Below are 26,612 nucleotides of genomic sequence, written 5' to 3' on the forward strand. Positions count from 1 at the left end.
GGCTTCCGAGATCTCGGCCCCCCGCCGTGTGAGGTCCTCCCATGGGGCCAGGCGTCCCGAATTTCACTCGCAGGGAGACCGCGTTAGTGGGGATTCAGAGCTCAGGGGCACTCAGGTCCCGCGAGAGTGACCGGCTGGGACGGCGCCCCGACCCCCGCCGCCAGGTGAGCCCAGAGGCGACTCTAAGTCACCTCTCGGAAAGCCAAGGGCTTAAACGCGTTTGCCGGACACCGGCGAGGGAGGACCTAAGGCTTGCGGGCCAGTGGGACGCGGGAGGGGAGGAGCCCGAGGAAGCCTCGCCCAGCCGCCAGCCGTCCACGCCCCCTTTCCCATCTCCCAGAGCGGCGCGCTCGTCTCGCGCATGCTCAGTGCCGCCTGCTGGCCTCTCGCCCGCGCCGTCGCGCGCCATGGCGGCCCCCGCGCCCGCGGTACTGAAAGGTGAGGGGGCTTCCGGTCCCGGCGCTGGAGGGGGCGTGGGCGGGCTCCGGGGTCCGCGAGGAGGCGGGCGCCGCGCGTCCCCGAGGCGGGCCGTGCAGACCCCGAGCGGCCGCCCGCGCCTTCGGGTTTCCCGCCGGTGTCGGGGCGGGCGGCGGAACCCGGCGGCCGGGCTTCCCTGTTTCCGGGTGCCGCACGGTATTCTGTGGAAGGAGCACGGCCTTCCGTGTCCCGGCTCTCACTCACAAGGGGCACACCTGGAAAATCCTTCCGGGAGGGCGAGGATTTAGAAGCTGCCCGCCCAGAGCGGGGTCCACAGACCGCTCCAGGGCCAGGGCCAGCCCAGTCCTGCCCTGTTTGCCGCCTGTGGTTGTCTGGCCAGCGAGCTAAGAAGGCGTTGTCATTGTTAAGTGGTTAAGTGAAATAAGGAAATGGAAGATCGACAAGCGAAAGTTTGATGGACTTTCCTTCCCCGTGAATAGTTTTACTAGAACGTAACTGTGCTGGCTCGTTCACTTTTTGCCTATGGCTACTTTTCTTGCTCTGCCTGTGAAGTTGGATGATCTACCTGGCCCACAAAGCCCAAAATATTTACTGTCTCTTTATAGAAAACCACTCCTGCGCTGGAGTAATTAAACTTTGTGTAGGAATTAGGGAAGAGTATTAAGGGTTAAGATTGTAAACCAGGATGTGTATGAATAAAGTTGTTCTTTGTTTAAAGTTTTATGTACCATGAATAGCACTGGTGCTCTGTTGAATACGTTTTTAATAGAAGTTTCATATTTACTTTTTAATATAAATAGAACAAGAGAAAAACCCTTTGGGCAAGGGATGCTGGGATTACCCATGTGTACTTCATGCTAATATCCTGTTTTCAGATGTAGTGGCCTATGTTGAAGTGTGGTCTTCCAATGGGACAGAAAATTATTCAAAGACATTTACAAACCAGCTTGTGGAAATGGGGGCAAAGGTAAGAAATTCCTTCTAATGTTGATACGTAGGACAGTTTTCTGGGAGGTAGAGAGATACATTTCTGTCTTCTGTTTTGGGACATTAATTAGAACAAGAAGGGCATGGCCTTGGGGAAGTAAGTGGTGGAAGAAAAAAACAAAGCTCAAATCTAAAGAATTGAGAGCTGCCTTACTGACAGAGCAGTTGGTTTTGTAGGTATTGAGTGAGAGGAGGAATCTAAGATGAAAACTGGATTTTGTCCAGTTACGCAGGTGTACTGGGCTGTTCATCACAGCAAGGAGCACAGGAGCAGGTTTCTAAGGGAAAGGGAAAGGCTGTAAGTGTGGGTGTGTTGAAAACATCAGGGCATTGAGTAGACACTGGAACCCGAGGTGGTCAGGGCTGGACCATTAGATGTGGGGTCAGGACCCCAGGGGTCAGGGAGGCCATGAATATCCCTGTGGGCCCTCTGGGTTGTGGTTAGCAGGAAGGCTGGAGCAGGAAGCCTGTTGAAGATTTAAGGGCAAGGATGGGAGCAGGGAGCCCACAACGGAGATAGGGGAAAATGTCAGGAGAGTGAGAAAGCAGGTGTGGAAGACTGTCATGTCTGCTTTGATTGCTCTTCCTCATTATTTGACCATGACTCATGACCGCCACGCCCCTCCACTGTAATATTTTTTTAAATTCTGGTCTTAATGAAGCTTCAGGGTGACTTGCTTGGTGTGACACTGTTTACATTCTTGTGCTGGGCGCATGGGAGGGTTAATTCAGAACGAACAAATGTCCTTTAGTTTGAGAAAGTTTTCTGTACTCATTTCTCTTGTTCATTTTCCCTGCTCCTGCGTTCCTTCCACCCTGTTGCTCAGCTGTTGGTCTGAGTTTCTGTGTCCCGTGTTTTCCTCCCTTCCTTCCTTCCCATTGTGCTCTAGGCCAGGGAGATTTTCTCAACTTCATTGTCTGACGTTTCTGTAGATTCTGTTTTTCACTTGTGTCATATTTTAACTTCTAGCAGCTGTTTAGAATTTCTGATCCTTTTGAAAATGATCTGATCTTACCACCACATGAACATGAGTCTTATATTCTGGAAGTATTAAGCACCTTTTTTTGGAGACAGGGTCATTCGCTGTGATCCCTCCTGCTTCAGCCTCCTGAGTGCTGTGGTTACAGGCATGCACTACCATGCTCGTTTTAAGCACTTTCAATTTTAATAAGCTATGTGTTTCCTTTGTTGTCTGTTTCCTTGGGATTTCGTGTTCTTTCTTTTTGGAGTGGAGAGGTTTGCTTAAGTATCTTTAGTTGTCTGACTTGCTCTTTCTCTTTCCAGCTGCTAAACATGTGGTTCCTCTTGTCCACTTCTCTTCTGTTCTCTTTTTCCTCATGGGGTTGCAATTCTGTTCTTTTCATCCCACTTCGAGCTTTTCCTGGAGTAGAGGTACGCACGAGGCATGATTCCACTACAAACTGGAGCAGGTCTAAGATGAATGTAATTATTGTAGATAACAAACATACACTCATAAAAAAAATAAAAAAGGGAGAAACTGGAGCAGATGTGTTTTTAGCAGTGTTACATATTTGCCAGAGTATTTCTTTGATGGATTCTGAGACTAGGAATGCTGGGTTAGGAGTTTTAAACATTTATTGTGAAATATATTGAATAAAGGATCCCTTTTTTTGAGCAATTATACATAAGAATCTATGAATAAATATTAATGTATATTTTGTTTTCTGCAGGTTTCAAAAACTTTTAACAAACAAGTTACTCACGTTGTCTTCAAAGATGGCTACCAGAGCACGTGGGACAAGGCCCGGAAGAGGGGGACAAAGCTTGTTTCAGTGCTCTGGGTTGAAAAGTAAGTAGCTGTCTTATTTTTTCCTGGAATTACCTAGTATTGGTAAAAGTCTAGTGTTGATATTTTGCATTGATCGTAGAACCAGAAAAGGCTTGATGTTCATCTTTTCTCTTTCTCTTATTGAGCAAGTAATTTAAAGTCTTCCAGCTTAGTGTGTGCGGCTGAGAAGTAGATGTAATACAGTACCTAGTCCTGCCCAGACGGTAGAGGATGTGGAGTGGAGGCCCTGGGTGTGTGCAGGAGACAGTGAGAGTGCACGGAAGCAGAGTGAACAGGTCAGCTCCGGCTGCCGTGCCCTGGGCCCAAGCCGGGCTGAACTGTCTCTCTCTCCTGAGGCTGTCCTTGTGGCTTGTAGACGCTGGTGTGTGCTCGTGTCCTCAGAGGGTCTCCCCTCTGTGTGTCCTAATCTCCCTTCTCATGAAGACATTGATTCTAGTAGATTAGGGCCCACACCAGTGACTTCATTTGGCCTCACTTATCTCTCCAAAGACAGGTACATTCTGAGGTCCTGGGCTTAGGACCTGTGAGTTTCGGGATTTGGGGACACGACCCAAGTGCCAGAAGAAGGCCAAGGGAAAGTTTAGGTGGAGAGTGAGGTCAGGGTGCAGTGGGTGCAGTGTGCGGCCTCGTGGGCGAAGCAGTAGAGCGGGCCAAGGGCCGAAGCCACAGTGGTGGGGACCAGGTGGATGTCAGCTTGGACCAGGGCAGAGGCCGTGGAGCCAGAGTGCAGGGCATTGGTCAGGTCAGGTGAGTGATGTCAGACCAGATTCCCCGAGGGTTTGGGTGTCTGTAGAGAGAGGAAGCAGGGGTGGTTTTATCAGGAACTGGGACTGGGAAGCCTGCTGCAGACAGGGCGGGGGACTCAGTTCTCCTTGGACATGCCGAATGTCAGGGCAAGGCCGGCAGGTGGGTGGTGTTGGAGTTAGTAATGTGGGGATTGCCAGGCACAGATTTCTTTACAGGCACAAGGCAGGCATGATGCTTCCTGCTGACTGCATGGGGACTAGCACTCCTGGGTTTTAGGTTGGGGAGGAGACTGAGGAGCAGCAGCAGACTGCTGATGGTGAGGCCTTTGCTGTTAGTTTTCTGAAGTTAGTAGACTTTCTATTCTGGAAAACACCGATCTCTTTACTCCAACATTCTGACACCAGATATGTGGATTTTTCCAAGCCAAGCAACTCTTCAGCTTGCTGTACCCCAGCTTGGTGCCCCTCAGTTCGGTCCCATTTGGATAGACTGCCTGGAGTGACCATGAGATCCTATGTGGCCAAGGTTCAATCCCACAGGTCTGCCCACCTCAAGATGCCAGTCCAGGCCTCAGGGCCAGGGATTTAGCTCAGTGGTTCCGCCGCCTGCCTTGTGGGTGCAGGGTCCCGAGTTTGATCCCCAGTACCAAAAAAAAAAGTCCAGGCCTCTGCCAGTCTGCCCACCGGCTATAAGTCGGTTCCCCAAGCTCCTCTTGGGTCTGGTCATTTCCTGGAACAGGGAACCGCTGTCCTTCCCTTTTGTTGGTGTTGTGAAGGGCGTCTCTTAACAACCACGTGGAAGAGGTGCTCAATAGGAGTGGTGTTCATGAAGCTTTAAACGTCATTCTGAAGAACCATTGTGTCGTCCAGGGCACAAAGATTTATGCCTAGATTCTCTCATAAGACTTCAGAGAGTTCTCTCACGTTTAAGTCTGTGGCCCCCCTTGAGTGGACCTCAGTGTGTCAGCTAGGGCTCCCCCGTGGCTAGTTTGCCTGTGGCCAGCTAGTTGTCCGAGCACTGTGCTGCAGAGATAACAGTCTGTGCTCATCAGTGGTCTTGGTGCTCTGGCTGGATGTTGCTTGGCCAACATACATGGTTCCTTTCTGGACTCTCAGTTCTTTGTTTATCCTTGTCACCAGCCCCTCATCTGGATTATAGGAGCTCTGCAGTCAGTTTTGAGATTGGGATGTGAATCCTGCAACCTTGTTTTTCTTTTGCAAGATTGCTTAACGTTGTGGGTCCCTTCCATTTTCATGTGAATTTTAGGGTCAACTTGTCACTGTCTTTAAAAAAAAAAAAAGGACAGCTGTTTTTCATCCCCCCCCCCCATTCATTCTGACAGTTGAACCAGGGCCTTTGCACTGAGCTACATCTCCAGCCCTTTTTAATTTTTTATTTTGAGACAGGGCCTCACTAAGTCACTAACTTACCCAGAATGGGCTCAAATTTGGGACCCTTCTGACTCGGCCTCCTGGAGTGCTGGGATTACTGGCGTGCACCACCACACCCTGACCAGCCCTTGGTAAAGTCTGCCTTTTGGATAATAGCCATGCTAATGGGTGAGATGATACCTTTTTTTGGTTTATCCTTTTCTTTTGTGGTAAAGGATTAAACCCAGGGATCTCAAACTAGTTTCTAGCCCTTCTTTATTTTTTGTGACAAGGTCTGACCAAGTTAACCAGACTAACCTCAAACTTCTGATCCTTCTGCTGTAATTTTCTGAGTAGCTAGGATTGCAGGCATGTACCACCACACCTGGCTAGATAATAGCTTGTTATGGTTTCAATTTGCATTTCCGTGATGATTACTGATGTCAAGCATTCTTTTTTTGTGGTACGTGGGATTGAATCCAGGGCTGAGCTGTGTCCCATCCCTTTATTATTTTTTGAGACAGGTCTAGTGAAATTGCCCAGGCTGTGCTCAAACCTGTGATCCTCCTGCTTCAGCCTGCCACAGTGGTAGGATTATAGGCATATGCCACCACGCTGGGCTTGTTCATACACTTTTTGGTTATTTGTGTACACCTTCTTTTGCCAGTATTTTAATGTACTTTCTATCTATGTTCCTAAGAGATACTGGTCTAGTTTTCCCTTGATAACTTGTCTGATTTTGGTATTGGGGCAATACTCCCATTACTGGGATGGGTTCTTCAGTTTTTTAAGAGTTGGAAAGGATTGATATATTAATGTTTTTCTTTGAACATTTGGTAGAATTTATCAGTGACACCATCTCCTCCTGGCTTTCTTTTGTGCTTTGATTGTTAGTTCCATCCTTTTTTAAGGTCTGTTTAGGTTTTTCACTTCCTCTGAAAGCTCAGTCGGTTTCAGTAGTTTGTGTCTTTCTAAGTTTGTGCAGGACATCTAGGTTGTCTGTTGGCGTGCACTTGCTCATAGTTCTCTCTCAGTCTGTTATTTCTGTGAGGTGAGAGAATTGGTTCTTGACTTCAGTCACCCTCTTCTCTTTGGCTTGGTCAGTCTAAGCTAAAGACTTGTCAGTTGGTTTTTTTTGGTACGGGGGATCGAACTCAGGACCTTGCACTTGCAAGGCAGGCGCCGGAACCACTGAGCTAAATCCCCAGCCCAAGACTTGTCAGTTTTGATCATTTGAAGACCTTTTTATTGATTTTTGTCTATTTCCATTATTTAATCTCTATTATGACTTTCTTCTGCTTGCTTTGGGATCAGTTTGCACTTTGTCTAGTTCCTGAAGGTGGAAGATTAGATTATTGATTGCTTCTTCTTTTTTTAGTAGAAGATGGGTTTCCCTTATCTGAAGTGTTTGTGATCAGAAGCTCTTTGGAGTTTGTGTTTTGATACATTTGCATATGCATAATGAGTTGTCTTGGGGGTGGGACTAAAGTCCACACAGGAAGTTCATCAATAGACACATCTTAGAATTTTTGCTGCATCTGTAGTTGGAGTGTTACTCATCATGCGAAGTTATGTGCGCAGTTTTCTGTGTGTGGTATCAGGTCAGCACCCCAAAAGCTTGAGGTGTTTGGATTAAAGAAGCTTAATATGTGATTACAGAAGTAAATTTCTTGCTAAGCACCACTTTAACTGCATTTCACAAGGTGTTCTTTTCTGTTTGTTTGTTTCATTTATTTGACTTTCTAATTTTATTTGTAATGTCTTCTTTGACCCATTGGCTATTTAGAAGTGTTAGGATTGGAGCCTGGAAGGTCTGCCCAAAAGACTCAGGTGTTCCAAGGCTGGGCTTTGTGATGGCAGGCAAGGTGAGTGGGGCTGAATGTGCTGTTAGGAGGGAGGTGGGTCCTGCAGTGGAGAAGGGGAGCTTCCTTCTCTCCCTGCTCCCTGGCGCCGGGTGTGAGCACCTCTGCTCACCATGCGGTTTCTGCCTCTGAGCCCAGCAAGCATGAACTGAACCTTCTGAAACTGAGCCACAACAAGCCTCTGCTCCTTGAGTTGGGCTGTTAGGTATTGTGTTTCAGTGATGAGGGAGGTGACTAAGACAAGGGTCTTCTTATTTCATTTTCCCGTATTGGTAAATTTGAAAAAAGAATTCCAGGCATTTAGAATTTGTTTCAGCACCTAACGTGTTGTGCATCCAGGAGAATGCTAATTATGCATTTAAAATGAATGTGTATTCTGCTGTCGAATCCAGTGTTCTACGAATAGGTGTCTGTAGATCTCCGATGCGATTGCTTTTTCAGTTTTCTCTTCCATCTTGCCCTCTGTTTGGCTCCGCACCCACCAATAGAAGTGGGTGTTGAAGTCTCCAGCTATTACCACAGTGTTCATTTCTCCTTCCATTTTCTCTCAGTTTAGCATTTTGTTTAGTGCTTATCAGATTTAGTGCCAGCAGATTTCCTTAGTTTTTCTTTCCCTTAAGTGTCCATATTTGCTATTACTTGTGAGTAGTATTTTCCAGCCTCTTAATGACACTTGCTGCACTCTTTTGTCCTACTTGTATTTCAGAGGAGTCTGGAGTCTGTCAGATTGTTTCTCCCTTGTATGCAGGGTGTCGTCTTTCTCTGACTTCGCTCAAGATTTTCACCTTGTCTTCATTTTCAGAAATTTGCCTTCAAGTTCTGTGGATTGTGCTTTTTAATTTATTTTGCTTAGATTTCATTGAGCTTTTTGAATGTGTACTTAGGTTTTTTCTTTCTTTTTTTTTTTTTTTGGCACTGGGGATCAAACTCGGGACCTTCCACCTGCGAGGTAGGCAGCAGAACCACTGAGCTAAATCCCTGGCCCAAGGTTTTTCATTTTAAATTTGGTTAGTTTAGGGTCATTATTTCTTTTTTGCTGAATTTCCTTTTTTTTCTGCCTGATTAGCTGCATACCCGTAATGGTTTAGATCTGGCATGACCCCAGAGCCTCATATGTTTGGAAGGTGATTAAGTTGTACGTCTCACAGCTGACCTGCTGTTAGGTGAGCCCTGAAGAGGCAAGTCACAGGGGGCGTGGCCTGGAAGGCTGCTTCTTCCTCCCTGGCTCCTCCCTTCTCCCTCTGCTTCCTAGCCGCCATGAAGCGAGCAGCCATTTGTCCCTCATGCCCCTCTGCCACACCGTTTTCTGCCTTGGAGCCAATGGACTGTGGACTAAAAGCATGAGCTAAAATAAACCACTCCTTTAATTTGCAGGTGTTGGGTATTGTGTCTCAGCAACAAAGGAAATGACTGTGACAGTACCTTTTCTAATTTGCTGTGTATCTCGGGGTGGCAAAGCTTTCCTGTAAAAATACAGGTAGTAAATATTTTAGGCACTGGGGGCTGTAGGATCTCTATTCAGCTACTCAACTCTCTTGTGGAATGAAGGGAGCCATAGAAAATAAGTAAAAGCATGAGTGTGGCTGTGTTGTAATAAGCTTTGCTTAAAAATCCAGTGGTAGGCCAGGCCAGGTAGCTCACTGGTCCCTCCTGTGTAATGTACCTTTTGGGGGCTTGATTTGTCCCAACGCTGTGTCACATCAGAGACCATGCTCCGACCCCACACTGGGCGGGACCAGTGAGCTACCTCGAGCTACACCTCCAGGCTTTTCATTTCACCATGTGGACTCTGGGTTCCTCTGTGCTGCTGCGGACTGTGGCTGTTCTTGTTTTAGCAGGCAGTTAGCTGTCATTGGGATCCCAGGCAGAGGGGCACTAGGTTGTTCCCTATGCCTCACTGCAGGCTGGTGTTTGGCTCATTCATTTCCACTTCAGGATCAGCCAGCGACCTGGGCTTTCACAGGGTGCCTTGTGGTGCATCCTCTGGTTCTTCATTCCCTGAGTCCTGGCATCCCTCTCCAGTGGCCCTTGCTGACCAGCTCCTTCTCTGGCCTCTGTTGTGACCCTTAGCTGCCCAGCAGCCCACTCCCATGGGGACGCTGCTGTGGGGGTGGTGAGGAGCAAACTGTCCCCCACCCCCACCCCATGCAGCTTCCACAGCTCAGGTGGTTGCTACTGGTTTCCCCATAGTTCCAGCATATTTGTGTGAGCTGGCTTGGTGGGAATTAGTAGAGGTGGAACCTCAAGAATGAGTCTAATTCTTTTTCCCTTGTATGTTATTTGATCTCTTTTCCTTAGGACTCTAGATTTTTTCTTTTAAAGTTGGACAGAGCCAATCATAGTGGTGCACACTTGGAAGGCTGAGGCAGAAAGATCAAGAGTTCCTGGCCAGCATGGCTACATAGTGAGTTCAAGGCCAGCCTGAACTACATAGCAAGACCCTGTCTCAATAAAACAAAATAAATGATGGTTGAGGATTTAGTTCAGTGGTGCCACCACCTGCCTCGCAAGTGCAAGGTCCTGAGTTCAATCCCCTATACCAAAACAAAAAACAAAAAAAACAAATGAAGTTGAACAGGTTTATTATAACGTGGTATGGTTGATGTTGTTTGTACTGGGGATTGAACCCAGGGCTTGTGTAATGCTAGGCAAGTGCTCTGCCACTGAAGTGCACCCTGAGCCCTTTTTATTTTGAGACATGGTCTTCTGAAGTTGCCCAGACTAGCCTTGAACTTGAGATCCTCCTGCATCCATCCACCTCTGAGTCACTGGGATTACAGGCATGTGCTACTTCACATGTCTTTTTGGTACCTTTCAAAGTTTGGTTCTGCCTTCTACACTACTGCTATTAATTTAGAGGTTAGGTTTGGAGGGTGTGTGCTTTGCCTTTGGTTTCTGTAGCACTCTTAAATGTTTTTCTTTTTCCTCCTTGCTTGGCATGCTCCCCTACAGCTGTTGGTTTACAGAGCCTGTCAGTTCTGGTCCTGCCTGTCCAGGCCCCTTCCTGGAGCAGAGCTGTGACATGTATGTGGGATGTCCTATGAGGCTACCACTTTTAACACACCGTCTCACTGTTCTGCCCAGTGATCCTCCTGCCTCAGCCTCCGCAGGATGTGGGACTACAGGACCATGCCACTGTGCCTGGCGTTAGGCCTCTCTGTTCTTTATGGAATCTTCGGCCTATTCTCCCTGCATGGTGTACCCACACAGATTTGCAGCTGTAGTGGAATCTGTATGAAATATTTCTCTGTGCAGAGTTCATTGAATGTGTGCCATCACTGAGAGTGTAGCTCACTCACATGTGTCCTTTAAGTGCCTTTTCCATTTCTGTTTTCCTGAGGCAGGTGTGGGGGCAGTGCAGACCAGGCAGCTGCCATTCTTCTTTTCTTGTGGAGTCCACCATGACAGCCTGTTAGTCCGTCCAGGTGGACCTCTGCTTCCTCTTCCTGGCTGGCCGCACCCCTGGTCCAGTCAGCTGCCAGTCTGTTACTGCAGCCAGTGCCTCAGTCCTCCTTGACCTCAGTTCTTCTGCATCAGTGTTTGGGATCCGTGGGACACAGACAGGCCTCAGCTTTGTCAGAACTTCTTGCTGAGATGCAATGACTTAGAGTCGAATCTGGCTGCTGTCACCCTGCCCCCTCCCCTGCCCGCCGCCTTGTGGAAATGGTTTTTAGAGTTGCCCACAGACGTCTAAAGTGACTATTTCATGATGTATTTAAATTATAAAAATTAAAATTTCAGTGTTCATAAACAGTCTCACTGGAATACAGACCTAATCAACACAGTTGATTAGGCATTGCCAGTAGCAGCTTTTGTATTGTAACTGGCAAGACCAAGATCTGTCTTAGTTATTTTCTCATTGCTGGGACACAGTACCCAACAGTCCAGTGAAAGGAGAAAAGGTTTACTTTGGTTCACAGTCTGTAGAAGTTTCAGTCTATGGTCCGCTGGCTCCAAGGCAGGGCAGCCTGGCAGAGGGGAAACAGTCCATGTCAGGGCAGGCGGAGGCAGTGGCCTTCCTTTCCCATTTCATTGCATCAAGGCTACAAGCCAATTGCTCGGTGCCATCTACACCTAGGGTGGGTCTCCCCTCTCCAGTAAATCCATCATCCTCAGCAGACACTGCACCAACCAGTGCACTCATCTAGTGTCATGACCCAGTCACCTCCCAGAAGCCCCTCTTACGAGCACATGAGGCTTTGGGGGCATCTAGATACAGTGGAGGAAAATGTAAAACTGACTGTTAGGCATTTCTGCACCTCAGGGAGGTCTCTCACCTAATCCTGACATTGGGAATTCTTGCTAACAGTTTTTCTCTCCTGAGTCCTGACTTCTTGCTCTTATTTGCTGGTTTTACCCTAATTCTCTCATTCTTCTCATTCCCTTTTTCTCAGTTTCTGCCCCTTTCCAAATGACTGTTTCTCAAGGGCTCTTGAAAATTCCAAAGTACTTGTAACTATTATTCAAGAACAAATTTTTAAGGTCCCTTTAAAGTGCATTTCGTCCCCTAACGTGTAATACACATTATTTTCTTATTTATTATGGTTCATTTTAGTCATAGTTTTGTACATTTAATTACTGGTTATTAGATCTCCTTTGCCATCTATAAGCTATCATAAACTTTGAAACAAGCACAGTGGCGTACACCTGCAACCCCATGTACTCTAGAGACTGAAGCAGGAAGGTTGCAAGCTTGAGGTCAGCCAGGGCAACTTAGCAAGACCCTGTCTCAAACTGAAATTATAGAAGGAGCTGGGGATGTAGCTCAGTGGTAGAGTGCCTAGGTTCAATCCTCAGGAATGCAAAAAAAGAAAGAAAGAAAAACAAACTTTCTTTTGAGTTACGGGTATTTTTAAATGTATATTTTAAAGTGAGAAATCCTCACTGATCTACCTCTTGCCTGATCTTTCTTTCCCTACACTAAGACCCACTGCACTGTGGAGAATTTAGGGTATATAGTTTCAGACTTTTACTAAGCAGTTAAAGGTACAGAAGTGTATACATATACATTTGTAGGTTCATATTTTATATAGTCCATATAAAGAACTAGATTTTTGTTTTTTGGAAAATACATAGTCCTTCCGTTAACCTTATATTAGAGCACTTCTTTCCATGTATGTCCCACTATATGCGTCTGTGTGTGTATGTGTGTGTGTGTGTGTCAGTCTTTTGTAATAGATGTCCAGTAATTCATGTAATTGATCTGTCAGCATAAAAAAGTATAAAGTTTTTGAATTTGTTTTTCCCTTTTTTCCCACTCAGAAATAGTATGGTGTTGTGCCTCTGCATATATTGCTCCTCTGCATGTATTAAACTTTCCATAGGTTTAAATTCTAGACATGGATTTTCTAGTTCACAGGGTTTGGATACTTAAGTATATGATAAGTGCTGCCAGATGACTCCTAGAAAGAATGTGCTAGTTTGCCTTCTTTAAAGCAGTATAAAGGACACCTGTTCCAGTACCTTTCTTTCCTCATTTGTAGGTGTAAAATAAGTTTTTATTTGCATTTCTTTTGATTCGTAGTGAGCTTGAACTTTCTCCCTCAGAACATGAGGTAAGAGCCAAGCTCACCTTCCTGTGCAGCTGTCTAGTCCAGCTTTGTCAGCTGCCCCACGTGACTCCTCCTCCCTGGTTTCCACGCTGTGAATACTAAGAGCATGTGGTCACTAGATGTCACTAGAATCCCGCTTTGCTGGATTTGTTCTGGGAGAAAGAGCCAGTTGTGTAACAGCCACTGGTGAAATTCTAGCATTTCCTATGGACAATAGGAATTTTTATATTGGATTAAAAAAACAAAGGTGAAAGATAATAAAGGCCAACTTGGCCCTCACCTCCAGGTTCTTTTGAAGAAGTTAATCACGAAGGTCAGCTTTGTAAACAATCACTATGGATTGAAAAGCTGTTCACGAGTTTCTGTCCTCACTGGCCTGAGAGACAGCTGCTGGCCAGAAGCCGTCAGCCCACCCTGTGCGACCCTGACTGAGCCGGGCTCCTTCGGACCACAGGGTCCTCAGGCCCCAGTGGCCAGAAAGCAGATTGACTAGAGGGTACGAGTGGAGGCAGCGAGGGTGGGGTGGTCCCCGATGGCCACAGCTTACTTGGTCAGGATCTGGACTGAGTCAGCCTCTGTCCTCAGTCCTCCTGCAGGGCGGGCCAGGGTCTCATATCCAGCTGCCCTGGCTCTGAGGAGGTGGGGTGAAGGCAGGCGGGGAGGACTAGGCTACGGGAGAAGTGACGGATCCAGCACATCAGCTGCTTCTCCTGCAGCTGGGGGGGCCGTATCCTGTGCGTGGGTGTGAGGGTCCCAGCACTTCTGTTGTTAAAGTAAGTGGGAAGCACCATTCCAGCCCCTGGCCTCCTGCTCTCTCCTCCACGGATGTGCAGCATTTGCTGTTGCTGGGAAATGCAAGAGGCTGACCTTTCTCCCACACCACTCTAGGGTTTCCCTCACTGCCATCTGTGTAGGAGATTCATACACTTGCTGAGCAAACGGCTCAAGGCCTGGCGGAGGAGGGAGAAAGCGAGGGGGCCTGCTGAGTCGAGGGCCACAGGTGTGCGTGCGGAGCGCACCAGGGCAGAGCCTTCCCCTGGAGGGAGGCGTGTTCCTCTGCGCTCCATCAGCCTGAAGGAGCAGCGGCTGGAAAATGCAGGCCCGCAAGTTGGTTCTGTGTCTAGGGCATCCTTGTTACACTTCTGCTTTTGACCACTAGATGGAGGGCTGATGTTACTATTTTATATTCTGAGGAAAAATTGAAATCAAATACGGAGCTTTTTTATCTATTCAGTACATTTTCTTTGTTTTGTTTTGTTTGGTACCGTGGATTGAACTGAGGACCTTGCACTTGCAAGGCAGGTGGTGGAACCACTGAGCTTAATTCCCGGCCCTATTCAGTACATTCTGATGGGGCACTTTTTAAATGTGTTTCCACATAGCAGTTTCAGTGCTCTACCATGGAAGGCAGTGTGCAAGTTGCTAACATGCAGTGGTGCTACATTACCACTCTCTCCTCAGTGGGGGAAACATTCGAGCCCACGCAGATGGAATTTAGCAAGTGTGTCTCTGTACATCTTTCTGTCCTCCCACTCTGATGGTACATTGCTGGGAAGCTTATTTGCCAAGGGACAGAACATATCTTACACCTCTTTTGTCTGGCACAGTTCTGTGGATTGAACTGAGCCTTTCCTGAAACTCACTGTGAAGCAGGGCTTCCTGTAAGTCAGCTGTCTTGATTTGGCAAAGGATCTGCTAGCTGCACTTTCTGTTGTGAAATAGAAAAGGTAGTGCTTATCCACAAGGGCAGGTGACACTTCTCACATGCCAGCTGTGCTCCATCGTGACGTCGGGTGTCTTTAATACTGCGCCACCACCCAGACTCTGCTCGTCGCGTCTTCTGTGAGCCACTTCCCAGCCACCCTCTTGCTCTTGCTGTTTTGTTACTGATGCAGTGGTACGCAGGCGGTTAGAAACTGTCCAGGGCTAAAGCTCCGTGACATACGTGTGTGGGCACACCTGAGCACACCTCCCTCCCGGTGGTCTGGCACTCTTTCTGCTCGTTGCCATCTCCTTCATTAGGGCCAGTGCTCTAATCTCCTTACCTCCGGACTCTACACTTCCTGCAGGCTTAGGTGCTCGGTTTGTTTCTTACAGTCAGCCTTGTAGATAGAAGATTTATATAAAATCTACCCATTGTAAATGTACAGATCACTGACTTTGGACAAACTTTTATTCATGTCACAACTACCACAGCCACATTATAGACTTGCATCACTCTGAAGTCCACTCTGTCCCACTACATCAGCATCTCCCGGCCCCGGCCCCCACCCTGGGCAATCCACTGGTAGCCACAGAGGAGCCTGACATTCCGGCTCTCGTATGGTGGACTCCTCCAGCATGTGCTGTTCTGGGGCTGGCTTCTGCTCATTCGGTGTGATTTTTTTTTTTCTTTGAGATTTTTATCCATGTTGTATACAATGATAGTTTATGTCCTTTTAATAGCAAAGTAGTATTCTGTTGCATGCATATACCACAACTGGTCATGCATTTACCATAGATGGAAAGCTTGGATAGTTACCCTTTTTTGGTTATTATGGGTAAAGTTGCTATGGCCACCCATGTTTGTGTCTGTGTTCCCATGTCTCTCGGGTCATTACCCACTCTTGGCTCTGGAGCAGGCGGTTTCACATTCCCACCAGTAGTGTTTGTGTGCTCCATTTCCGCCACCTCTTCACCAACACTTGGCATTTATCCATGTGTTGACTTTGAGCTTTTTGAGTGAGGATGTAGGGGTTTTCTCTTTTTCTAAGTGTTTTAAGATCTAATTGCACACCATACCATTTTCCCACTTCAAGTAGGAGATTCCTGGTTTTAAACATACTCATAGAGTTATGCAGCTATCTCTACAACTTTAAAACAGTTTCCTCACCTCAGGGCCTTGTACCCTTCAGCCATCACACCCCATGTTCCCAGGCCAGGTGACTGCCTGTCTGCTCTGTCTCAGGACTTTCCTCTTCTGGACATTTCCTACAAATGGAGTTGGATGCGATTTGTTGCCTTTGTGCTGGCTTCTTAGTAGGGGCCATTTGTGTTGTCATGTGAGCAGATCTTCCTTTCTTTCTCTGGTCAAATTCCGTGCCACCCTGTGGATTGCATGTACACATCCTAAGGAGCACCAGACTGCAAGGCTGCAGTGAAGACGGTTGTCCTGCAGCCAGAGCTGTGGGGTCCAGTTGGCTAACACTGGCACGCTGCCTGGCACAGCCCTGGCGGTGCCCTGGTGGCAGATGAGGGGCTCCCTGCTGTCACATCCTGTGCATCTCCACACCTGAGCACCCCCACCGGGGCTGGAGGCTTCTGGCCTGAGGCTTCCTGTGGACTCTTCCCTGCCTCCCAGCTACACTGGGGTTTCCTTTTTATTTGTTTGCTTTCCATTCCCTAGATAGCTCTTATCAAGTCCTTACTTTTATTGGTTTATGTCATTTTGTTTTCCTTCACTGTCATTTTATTGGGGTTTTGAGGAACAAGGAAAATCACTTGTTTATTCTACCAGATTTAACCAGAGGTCAAGGACTTTCTGTTTTTATTACCTAAGTATTGCTCAGTCCCCTCCCCACCCCACAGCCCTGCTGAACTCTGTGTCTCCCATCAGTCATGCCGTCCCCAGGACAGTCTCCCACCTTGGCCCGTCCTGCCCCTCCCTCACATCTTTCCTAGCTGGGGCCTGCCAGGGGTCCTGCTCCTCACTGGCCCTGGCATAGACCCTCAGGAAGTCCTGCTGCTTGCTGTTCCTTCACTCTGTCATTCAGGCGTTATTCACGCAGCACCACTGCTTGGACCAAGGTGCTCTGCCCTGTGTCTAGCGCAGTCCTGTGCTCCCAGACCCTGTCTGCCAGAGCCAAGACACCACTGGCACCTGGTGTGCTCCCCTTGGCCCGGCCCTGCCTGCTTGCTCTTCTCTTACTGCAGTTACTGCTGTTTGACTGCAGGTTTGCACATTTCTGCTGTGCCACCTTCCTGGATAACATCTGCACTTTCACATCTGCCTCTTCCTGAAGGTTTTAGGGTAGCACACACCTCTTGGTTTCCATATACATCATGTGTACCCGTAGAAAGGGAAAAGATGGATTTGTCTTGTTAGGAAAATAGCTTTGGTGTCGCACAATCTCGGAAGGGTGGCAGGGATGCCAGGGCTTTTCTGAGCAATGTAGATTTGTCCCAGCAATGCCCACTGTTGTCAGTTACCAGGCTGCATAGAACATGCTGGATCATACATGTGAGTTTCCAAAACTTCCTTTTCATCCATTACATGTCTTAGAGACCTTTCAGTATCAATATGAATTTTCATTGCACTGTGTTGTAATGTTTTCCAAATCTGTGTTTACATATTAGATGTTGTGCAGTGGTAGGATTATGAAAGATAGTGGGAAATGTGGTTAGAATCCATATCATAAAAACAGCAGATGTGTGAGTTTTTTCTGTAGTCATGGGAGTGATGGAAGGGTTTTGACCAGTGGGGAGAGATGACTAAAATGTTCTGAGAGTAATATTTCAGTAATATATGAGTGAAATGGAAGAGGAGAAACCAGAGGCAGGAGATAATTTGGAAAATGAGTGCAATGTTTAGATTTCAGTGGCTGAATGCTTGACAGGAGGTAATGATGGGAGGCCCCAAGACTGAAGGGGGAGTGGTGCCAGCAGAGGAGATCTGGCAGGTGTGAGGACACAGGTGTGGAGAGGGGCGCGCACCTGATGGGGATACACAAAGCCACGCCCGAGTCTGGAAGAACGACAGTCTCCGGCTTTAATTTCACTAGGTCCCTCCTGGCTCTGACTTGCCCATGTGATGGCCTGTTTACTCTCACTTTATATATATATATATATCTAATAGCATCTGATTTCGCCTTTGTAAGTAGATGCACTGGTAGTTTTGAAGTACAAATCTAAAATTGTTGCATAAAAATGGTACTTCCCTACCTGTCTTTCTCTTCTGCTCTTATACTTAAAAACTCCATATGGAAAAGATTTGGGAAAGTTTACGTTGACTTTTGCATTTGGGGTCAAATACATGTATTTTAAAAAGGAATATCTGTTAAAATGATCTCCTCAGGGATTTCCTAAAGTGCCACTGATGGATGTGCAGGTCTGACTCCGGGTGAGTTGGGCAGAGACCAAAGCTTACCAGACTCTTCACCTTGCCTACGCAGGTGCAGGACAGCTGGTGTGCATGCTGACGAGGCCTTATTCCCCGCAACTAACCCCAGTGAGCACACAGTGAGCCTGATGAGGAAAAGGGTGAGTACGCAGGCAGCGACAGTTATTTATTAGCTTCTTTTAATTCCTAGAAAATCATTTTAGAATATTTTTCAAGAGGTATATATACCGATTGTCATATAGTTCTTTGCAGGTATTTTTAGATAACTGAAGATTTCTTCAGCCCCATGGTGGTGAACATATGGTACGCATGCCACAGCGGGCTGTTTGTTATCATTGAAAGCTCTCAAAGGTTCGCCATCCCTGCATTGATGTCATTTGTAAGGCATGGAAGAGACTGGTTGGCCTTCAGCTGCTTTTGCGCTTACTTCAAAATTCAGCGTGTTGGGTCCATAGTAAAGCTAGAGGACCAGCTGCATAATGGCCAGGCGCCAGGCAAGTTGCAAGATGAAGGCCTGTCACATGATAGCCTTTGTTAACGGGGCACGGGCAGGGAGGGCCTGGTGTTCTGAGTGAAGAACACAGCCTGGGCATAGTCAGAAAGGCGAGAAGAAGCCCTGTCCTTAAGAAGTTAGACTGGAGCCCAGAGAAGCACGTTGGACTGTCGCTTCACCCTAAACGCAGAGAGCACGCAGCAGAACACAGACTTCTTTGGGGCCCTGCTGGGTGCACACGGTAGAGTTGGCGAGCATGGTGACGCCAGCCAGCAAGGAGAAGCAGACTGGCGGCGCCGGAGGGAGTGGGTGTCTCAGCGGAGTGGCTTCCTCTCTTCTCTGTGGCTTGTGACCAACCAGGACTGCCCCGGGCATAGCCCAGGCTGCAAGGGCTTTGGGCAGTTCGTGTGTGGGGTGAGTGGGGCTGCTCTGACTGAGGAGCAAGAAGCTGTGACTAACAGTGGCTCTTTCCTTCGGTAATTCTGAGATCATTGCTTTTGTATTTCATTACTTATGTCATGATTTTGGAGGGCAGATGATGTGACAATAGCCAGAAATGGTAAAAAGGCTAGTTCCTAGGTCTTCTGTGGAGACTAAGGATGGTGGTATCCTGAAAAATGTCTTAGAGGACAGTGACTTAGCACACGGCCTTTTATTTAATCTTCGAATTCCACTTTTTAAAAAATGGCGCAAAAAAAAAAGGCACAAAAAGAAATGCTATCAGTTCATAAATAGTGCAAAAAACACTCTTTATTATTGTTATAAAAGTATCAGAAATGTATGAAAAAGGGTTTTTTATTGCAGCATTATTAATTTTTATATCCTGTCTGCACAGCGTAAGTGCATGCAACCCAAAGATTTTATTCCTAAAACACCAGAAAATGATAAAAGACTTCAAAGGAAATTTGAGAAAATGACTGAAGAGCTTCAGAGACAAAAGACAACCCTAGGTAAGGGTGGCAGCACACTTGCCCTTTGGTGCTCTATACGATCAGAGAAACTTCTCTAGTAATGAACTATAGAAACGATCCCTGAAAGTATAGCCTTGCACACTGGCCCTCTGCACTTGTGATTAGGTCTTCCTCGGTGGGCCTGGGGGCTGTGGTCCAGATGGTGAAGGGAGGCGGCCTGGGTTGGGCCGGAAGGAGAACAGCGGAGGTGGCCGCAGACACTTAAAGAGGAGCCCTGTGGGGCTGCACAGACTCTCTACTGTTAGGAGTGACCAAGGAGGAAAAGCAGTCTGTGATCAGCCTTACTGAGATAAATCCTGAGGTATTTCTTGACTGTGTTCATCCTGACTGCGTTCCTACTTGGTCTTTTTGTTTTGTTACCTGAAATAGACAAATTGTAGATAATGTCGTTTTTTGAGGATGTGGAGAAATGCCCAGCCCGTCATGCAGTGGGTCGCGTGTGGCGTGGGCGTGCATCTGGCCGTGAGCAGTGGGTGGGGGTGAGCTGACACCTGGGTTACTGTCACATCAGCGAGCCACCACGCGTCCTGGCTCTGCAGCTTCCTGCTAGTCATGTAACTTCTGTGCCTGGTGTCCTCATTGGCTCCTGGTAGGACGATGAGTCCAGTACGGTCAGGGGAGATGTCTGGGGAAGTGCGGGCAGCAGCAGTGGCGGTGGAAGGCTGTGGGCTCCGTGTCCCGAAGGAAGTCATGCTGAGAGACTTGAAATGTTTTCTGGAGCTTGAAGTTGAATTTTGTCTTTTCAGATGACAGCATGCCTGTTTTCTTATTTGAATCTCATGGCTCATTGACGTCTAGTTCCTCAGTTAAAATTAGTCACCACCAGGCAATGGAGCAGAGGTTACAGGAGATGAAGGAGAAGAGGGAACAGCTTTCCCCTACCTGTGAGTGATCAGTATGTAAAATGAAAATTATGCAAATACGTGAAGGAATTATAGTGTAAATTTTTTTCTTTTCCTAGATATTTTTATTGTTTCTTGGCATTTCAATGAAGACCTCACTAATATTTCTTCTAGAAAATTGTACACTTCGTTAAGATTTTTTATATTGGGATATATAGTATTCTCCAGGTTTAAATCCTCCTTGTCAGAGCTCCTTTTCATTTTTAATATCACTGGAATATTTTCTTTTCCTTTTGAAAGAAGTTACTCTGGATTAGTGCATACAGTGTATCAGTTCATGAGTTCTTTATTTTAATGTTTTTAACTACTTAACTAGTAATTGAACATCTAACAGTACAACTAATAGTAACTCCATCTTGGTTCCCACAGCAGTTCTTTTCCCCTGCAGTGTGGGTGGAGGTGACCTCTATTTTAACTTGTCTTCCAGAACTTCTGCAGAGTATCATGTCACTTTGTGTGTGTAGAAATGGTAGAGATTGGGTTTCTGTGTGGAGGTGCATTTTTTTTTACTTAAATTGGATCCTGGAGTTTGCATTTTTATTTAACCTTTTCCCTACTTCTTACTATTATTACCCCTACATGCCTCTGCCATACACCCTTATATTTCTGCGTACTTCTTGTGTTTAAATATTAATTCATAAAGACATTTAGACGTTTTGATGTACAAAGTACCCTTCAAAAAATTTGACCCATAGATGCCCTTCATTGATTGTTTATAAAAATCCCAATTTTTCCATACTTAGAAAACTCAAGGGCATTAGCCTTGAGTCCTTTTTCAGTTTGAAAGAAATCTGAATATTGAAAAAGTCTAAATTTAATTTGCTTCAATTATTAGTGAAGTTGAATATCTTTCTGTATGATTGTGACTTGCTGAGTATAACTTATTATCAACACTTGTCTCTGAATTTTGTGTCTTTGTCCATCTGCCTATTGTTTTTCATTTCTTTCTGATTTGCAAGGGCTTTTTTTAAGGCAGCATAATCTATCTTGCATTTATATCTTATATGATACACATGGACACTGTATCAGCTGTTAGTTTTAGCTGCATGTAATAATAGAAAAACTGGTGACTTAACTTAGGTAAGATTGCATTTCTCTGTATATTAAGTCCAGAAATGGCAGCCAGGGCCAGGCTGGCTGTTCAAGGTATTTCTAAGAATCTAGGCCCCATCTTCGTGTTTTACTTGCAGCCTGGCTTCCGTTGCTGAGCGTGTGTGCCTCCTGCCCAGCCATCCCCTCTAACAGTCTCCCCGACTTCTTGTCCGTATTCCGCCCTCATGTCAGGCCTGGGCCTAGTCACAAGTCTCCCCTGGTAGCCAGCAGGAGTAAATGCAGTCTGAGTCCTGTTGTTAAGAGAGAGCTGCTAGAATGGGTCTCAGAGAATCCATCTTTGTCCCAGCTGGAATTGCAGTTTTGACATCGTTCTGCACGTGAACTAGTGTACCTTCAACTCATGACCCCGTTGCTTCCCACTTAACTACATTCAGCAGTTACAAACTTAGCAGCCTGTGCTTGCCTTCTTTGCCTACATTTATTCTGCTTTTACAGTTGTTTGATCAAGCTGTCTCAGAAAGGTTTCCTTTTGAGTCTTTAAAAAAAATATCTTTGGGTATGTGATCACAAAAAATGTCTTTTGTTTCCTATGTGTCGCATGCATCATGTTTAAAGATAACGTTTGCAGCCTTGCTTGTTAACATCGTTGCTAAATGTCGGGATATTTTCTGTGAGACCTCTAGGGTTTCTCACCCTCAGCGCTATTGGCATTTGGGCTGGATAATTCCTTGTTGTGGGGACTCTGTATCAATACCATACCTCACCATCTATCCCTTGTGACACCCCAAAATGTCTCCAGACGTTACCATATTCCTGCTGGGGATCCACATCGCCCCTGGCTGGGCACCGCTGCTCTGGTTACAAAGGTGACTAGAAGGGGTTCCTTGAAGAAAGAACCAGGTTATCAAGCGGGAGGACAAGCAGAAAACATCCGTTTACCTTTCTTAAGCTTTGACTAGATTCAGGCAGGTTAGCTTTTCAAGATCCCATATAACTTTCATGGATCTGTCATTTAATGATTTTTAAGTAATATGATTAGTAGAGGTATTTTATGACTTTATATGTAATAGATTGTCCTAAAATTTTCCTTTATTCTTATTGTTTCCTGTTTAGTCTAGAATATGCAGCAGGAAGATGTCCGTTAGTTCGGCGTATATGTTGTGTAAGGCCAGGGAAACCCTGTCTCCAAATAAGCAGTTTAAAGGGGCTGGGGATCAAGCTCACAGGAAGGGCCCAGGTCCAGGCTCCAGCACTGCTGCGTCACGCTCTAGAAAGCACTGAGGCTTGTGACATGTTCTGATTCTCTTGTCAGCTTCCCAGAGGACTGAGCAGGCTCACAGAAGCCCCAGCGACTCTCTGTGTGAGGCGTCTTTGGACATTTCCCGGGATACTGTGTGTGCAGGTAAAATTACTATTTTCCTTGTGTTACATTTACGATACAGAATTGAATGATTGTTTTACCTAGAATTTCGTGTTATTTCTGATGATTTGAACAACTGGGTAAAACTAGAACACCAAGATTTTTTTCTGAACCCTGTACTGTAATAGAATGGACGCATGAAAAGTTCCTGAGTTCTGTCTCCCCTTCGACCCTGTGGTTCTCCTCCTGGGCATTTGCTTTCTCGCTGTGGAATTAATTGCTCACTTTTTAGAATTCTCATGACCTCATGTGAACCCCTCTGTGTGCACTTTACACAGTAGAACAGGGAGCAGCCAGGGCTGAGTAAATGTTGCCTCACACAGCGTATGAAGAACAGACCTCTGGAGTGCACACATGCTTGTGTTTGTACTGTGGGGCCCCAGATTGACTTGTGGTGAGAAGATCTCAGAGTTATCATTTGCCAATGGTTATTTCGGGTTCCTTGTCCATTTTCTGAGCCAGCAGTGGCGCGAGAGAACTGTGTTCAGAGGTACGTGGGCTGTGGGATACCTTGCCAGGAAAGCAGCAGCAGCGATAATGCACAGGGTCTCGATGGCAGAGGTTAAACCCAGGTTTTCTCTCAGTGCACTGTTGATTCTGTTTCATTTCGTTTTGTTGAGAAAGGGTCTTGCTGTAGAATCCAGGTTGGATTTGAACTTGCTGTATATTCCAGGCTGACTTCAAACTTGAGACCTTCCTGCCTCAGCCTTCGAAATGCTCAAATCACAGGCATGTGCCACCATAATGCATTGTTAATTTTTCCTATTTCTTCTGTGCCTGTTCGGGTTATTTACCCATTTAAGTAATGTTTTTTATGCTTATACATTTACAGTGGTGTATCGGTTCACAAATGCTTGTTTGTAAACAATTTGGTTCACAAACAGAAGCTTTTGGCAAAATTTTGTTTTTGTTTGCAAACTCTGCATCAGGGGACAAACAGGAGTGTGGCTGTCTTCCAAAACTGTAGACAAATGAAGTTCATGGACCAAGGTCCCATTGTGTTCCTGTAGGCTGGAAACAAACGGTAACAGCTAATGCTGACTTCATTGTCCCCATGTGCCCGCCCTGGTCTGAGCCTTGCTTCCTGCAGCCCGTTTAATTCTCCCATTAGCCCGAGGCGTAGGCGCCGCCACCAGCCCCATTTTGTAGAGAAAATGTCAGGACACAGAGAGGCCCCGGCTTGCACAGGCTCGCAGGCTTATGGGTGCCAAGTGCGGGGTTTTGACTTAGTCTGGCTGCAGTCTCCCCTCGTCAGGAGGTGTCACTGTGTGTGTCTCTTTCCAAAGTATGATGAACAGTCAGCTGCTAAGACAGAAACCTGGACCCCAAAGATGCACTGGCAGAGGCACTGCATGCCCGGCTGCTGGGCCTCCTTGCGTTCCCAGAGCATAGCTTCAAGGGAAGGGCTTCTGTGATTGCCCTGTTCTCCTTTGTAAGGGAGCAGTTCAGTGAGTTCAAAGGAATCACACCTGCATTGCCTCCAGTTGTGTGGTTTCTCAAAGGCAGGGCCCACCCTGAGCCAATGTCATCAGATGAAGAAAGGTGCATGTGTTCTCTAGCAAGATGACCCCGCTGGCTGGGCACCTGTCCCCCTTACTAGGACGGGTGTGGCTGACACACAGGGTGCTGACCTCCAAGTGGTGTTGGAGCATGAGCAGAGGCAGACGAGCATGGGCATTTCTGGAGCTGGGTAGCAGCTTAGTCTTGCTCTCAAGGAAAGTGTAAGCAGCATGGCAGGGCAGAAAGTTAAGTTTCCCTCGTGGTTCACTTTTTAATATAAGTATAGTATAAGGATTTAATTACAGGATTGGGGAGGTAAAGATGAGCTGTACTAATTAGGGGGATGTTTTGTGGAAGACTAGAGCTCAACCCAGATCATATGGCTGTAGTTCTTAACATCTTAGGTACCTGACTTCCTGGAGAATTTGGTGAAAAGCTATAGAAAAAAGTGCACATGCATATGAAGATATGCTTAAAGCTCTTAGAGCTTCTCCATACTGTGTAGAAGCCCACATTCCCTGGTTGAAATGAAACTACTGGCTTTAAAGATGGCCCTAAAAGGAAATGAGAAGAACCAGAATTGGATCAGTAGTCTTCTTTTTTTTTTAATTTTAATTGTATTGGTACAATTTAGATATATGTAATGATCACGTAAATCATAGGGAATTTGTACCTGTACGTGATGTGTTTTGATCTCTCTTTTTTTTCCCATTCCTTTCCTCTCCTTTCAACCCCTCTTCCATTCCCTATTTTCAAAAGCCCTGTTTCCATTTTTTCCTTCTTTTCTCATACCCCCCCCACCCCATTACCCTTTCCTTTTAAACAATTTTTCCTATTTCACATTATACATTTTGGTCCCTATTTACACTTTGTTTCTTACAGTGAAGAGACAATGCAATATTTACACATGTGTCCAATTTATTTCACTTAAGGGTACAGCTTCAAGGTACATCCATTTAGCTCTAAATGTTTCAAGTTGATCCTTTATAGCTGAGTAATACTCCATTGTGTAGAGAAAAACCACATCTTTTTTTTTATCCATTCATTGGTGGATGGGCATTAGGGTTATTTCCAAGCTTTAGATATTACAAATGGTGTCACTATAAACATGGTTGGGCATATATCGCTGTGGTATGGTGCTTTTAATTCTTTGGGGAATATATCCAGCAGGGGAATAGCTGGGTCAAATGGGACCTCTAATCCTAGTTCTTTGAGGTATCTCCATACTGATTTCCGCAGTGGTTGCACCAGTCTGCACCCCCACCAGCAGTGGAGAAGGGTTCCCTTTTTCCCACAGCCCCGCCAGCATTTGTTGGTGGTGGATTTCATGATAGCAGCCATTCTTTTTGGGGTGAGGTGGAATCTCAGCGTTGTTTTAATTTTCATCTCTCGAATGACCAGTGATGTTGAACATTTTTTCCTATGTTTATTTGCCATTTGTACTTCTTCATCTGAGAAGTATCTGTTCATTTCAGATGCCCATTTTTTGATTGGGTCTTTAAATTCTGGGTGTCTGATTTTTTCAATTCTTTGTATGTTCTATTAGTCCTTTGCCTGAGGGACTACTACTGGCTACAATTTTTTCCCACTCTGTAGGTTGTCTATTCACTCTGCTGGTGATTTGCTATGCTAAAGCTTTTTAGTAGGACGAGATCCCAGTTGATGATTCTTTGTATTGTTTCGCATGTGATCGGAGTTTTGTTCATGAAGTCTTTGCCTACACCTGAGTCCTCAAGAGTCTACCTATTCTCTCTTCAGCAGATTTAGTGTTTCTGTTTTAATATTTAGATCTTTGATCCATTTGCATTTTAGTTTAGTGCATGGGGAGACATATGTAACTAATTTTAGTCTTTATCATGTGGAAAGCCAATTTTTCCAACAGCACTTACAGGAGAGGCTGTCTTTTTTCCAGTGCATGTGTTTGGCTCCTTTGTCAAAGATGAGGTGGCTGAGTGTGTCTGGAGTTGTTTCTGCACCTTCTAGACTATTCCATTGATCCTCAGGTCTTTTTTTGCCAGTACCATGCTGTTTTTATCACAGTAGCTCTGTAGTATAATTTCAAGTCAGGGATTGTGATGCCCCCTGCCTTACCTTTGTTGCCCAGAATTGCCTTTGCTATTCTAGATCTATTCTGGTTCCAAATGAATTTTAGGATTGTTTTCTCTAATTGTGTGAGTTATGTTGTTGGAATTTTGATGGGGATTGCATTAAATCTATATAACGATTTTGAAAGTATGGCCTTTTTCCCTATATTGGTTCTTCCTGCCCAAGAACAAGGGATAGATATCTTTACATTCTCTGATATCCTCTTCTGTCTCCTTTTTCAGAGTACTAGTTTTCAGTGTAGAGGTCTTTTACTTCCTTCATTAGATTGATGCCTAGGTATTTTTTTTTTCTTTTTGGATGCT

At 46.0% G+C, this 26,612-nt stretch overlaps 1 protein-coding gene and 1 pseudogene across 3 annotated transcripts in view; one reads left to right on the forward strand and one right to left on the reverse strand.

Annotated features, from left to right (window-relative positions):
- Positions 1–341: 341 nt before the first annotated feature.
- Positions 342–26,612, forward strand: part of Mcph1 (microcephalin 1) — a 183,039-nt gene continuing 156,768 nt past the window's right edge. For all 3 annotated transcript variants that reach the window (XM_004869587.4, XM_004869588.4, XM_004869589.4), the window contains exons 1-7: positions 342–438; positions 1,314–1,405; positions 3,118–3,236; positions 17,918–18,005; positions 19,194–19,308; positions 20,076–20,213; positions 22,597–22,686. In XM_004869587.4, the coding sequence (XP_004869644.1) occupies positions 408–438; positions 1,314–1,405; positions 3,118–3,236; positions 17,918–18,005; positions 19,194–19,308; positions 20,076–20,213; positions 22,597–22,686 (673 nt within the window). In that variant the 5' untranslated portion in view covers positions 342–407. The remainder of the gene's footprint in view (positions 439–1,313; positions 1,406–3,117; positions 3,237–17,917; positions 18,006–19,193; positions 19,309–20,075; positions 20,214–22,596; positions 22,687–26,612) is intronic.
- Positions 19,317–19,405, reverse strand: LOC147828404 (small nucleolar RNA U3; annotated as a pseudogene).

The sequence above is a fragment of the Heterocephalus glaber genome, unplaced genomic scaffold (assembly GCF_053883595.1).
Source record: "Heterocephalus glaber isolate CG9 unplaced genomic scaffold, H.glaber_assembly_v1.0 deba00001104, whole genome shotgun sequence".
Classification (NCBI taxonomy): Eukaryota; Metazoa; Chordata; class Mammalia; order Rodentia; family Bathyergidae; genus Heterocephalus; species Heterocephalus glaber.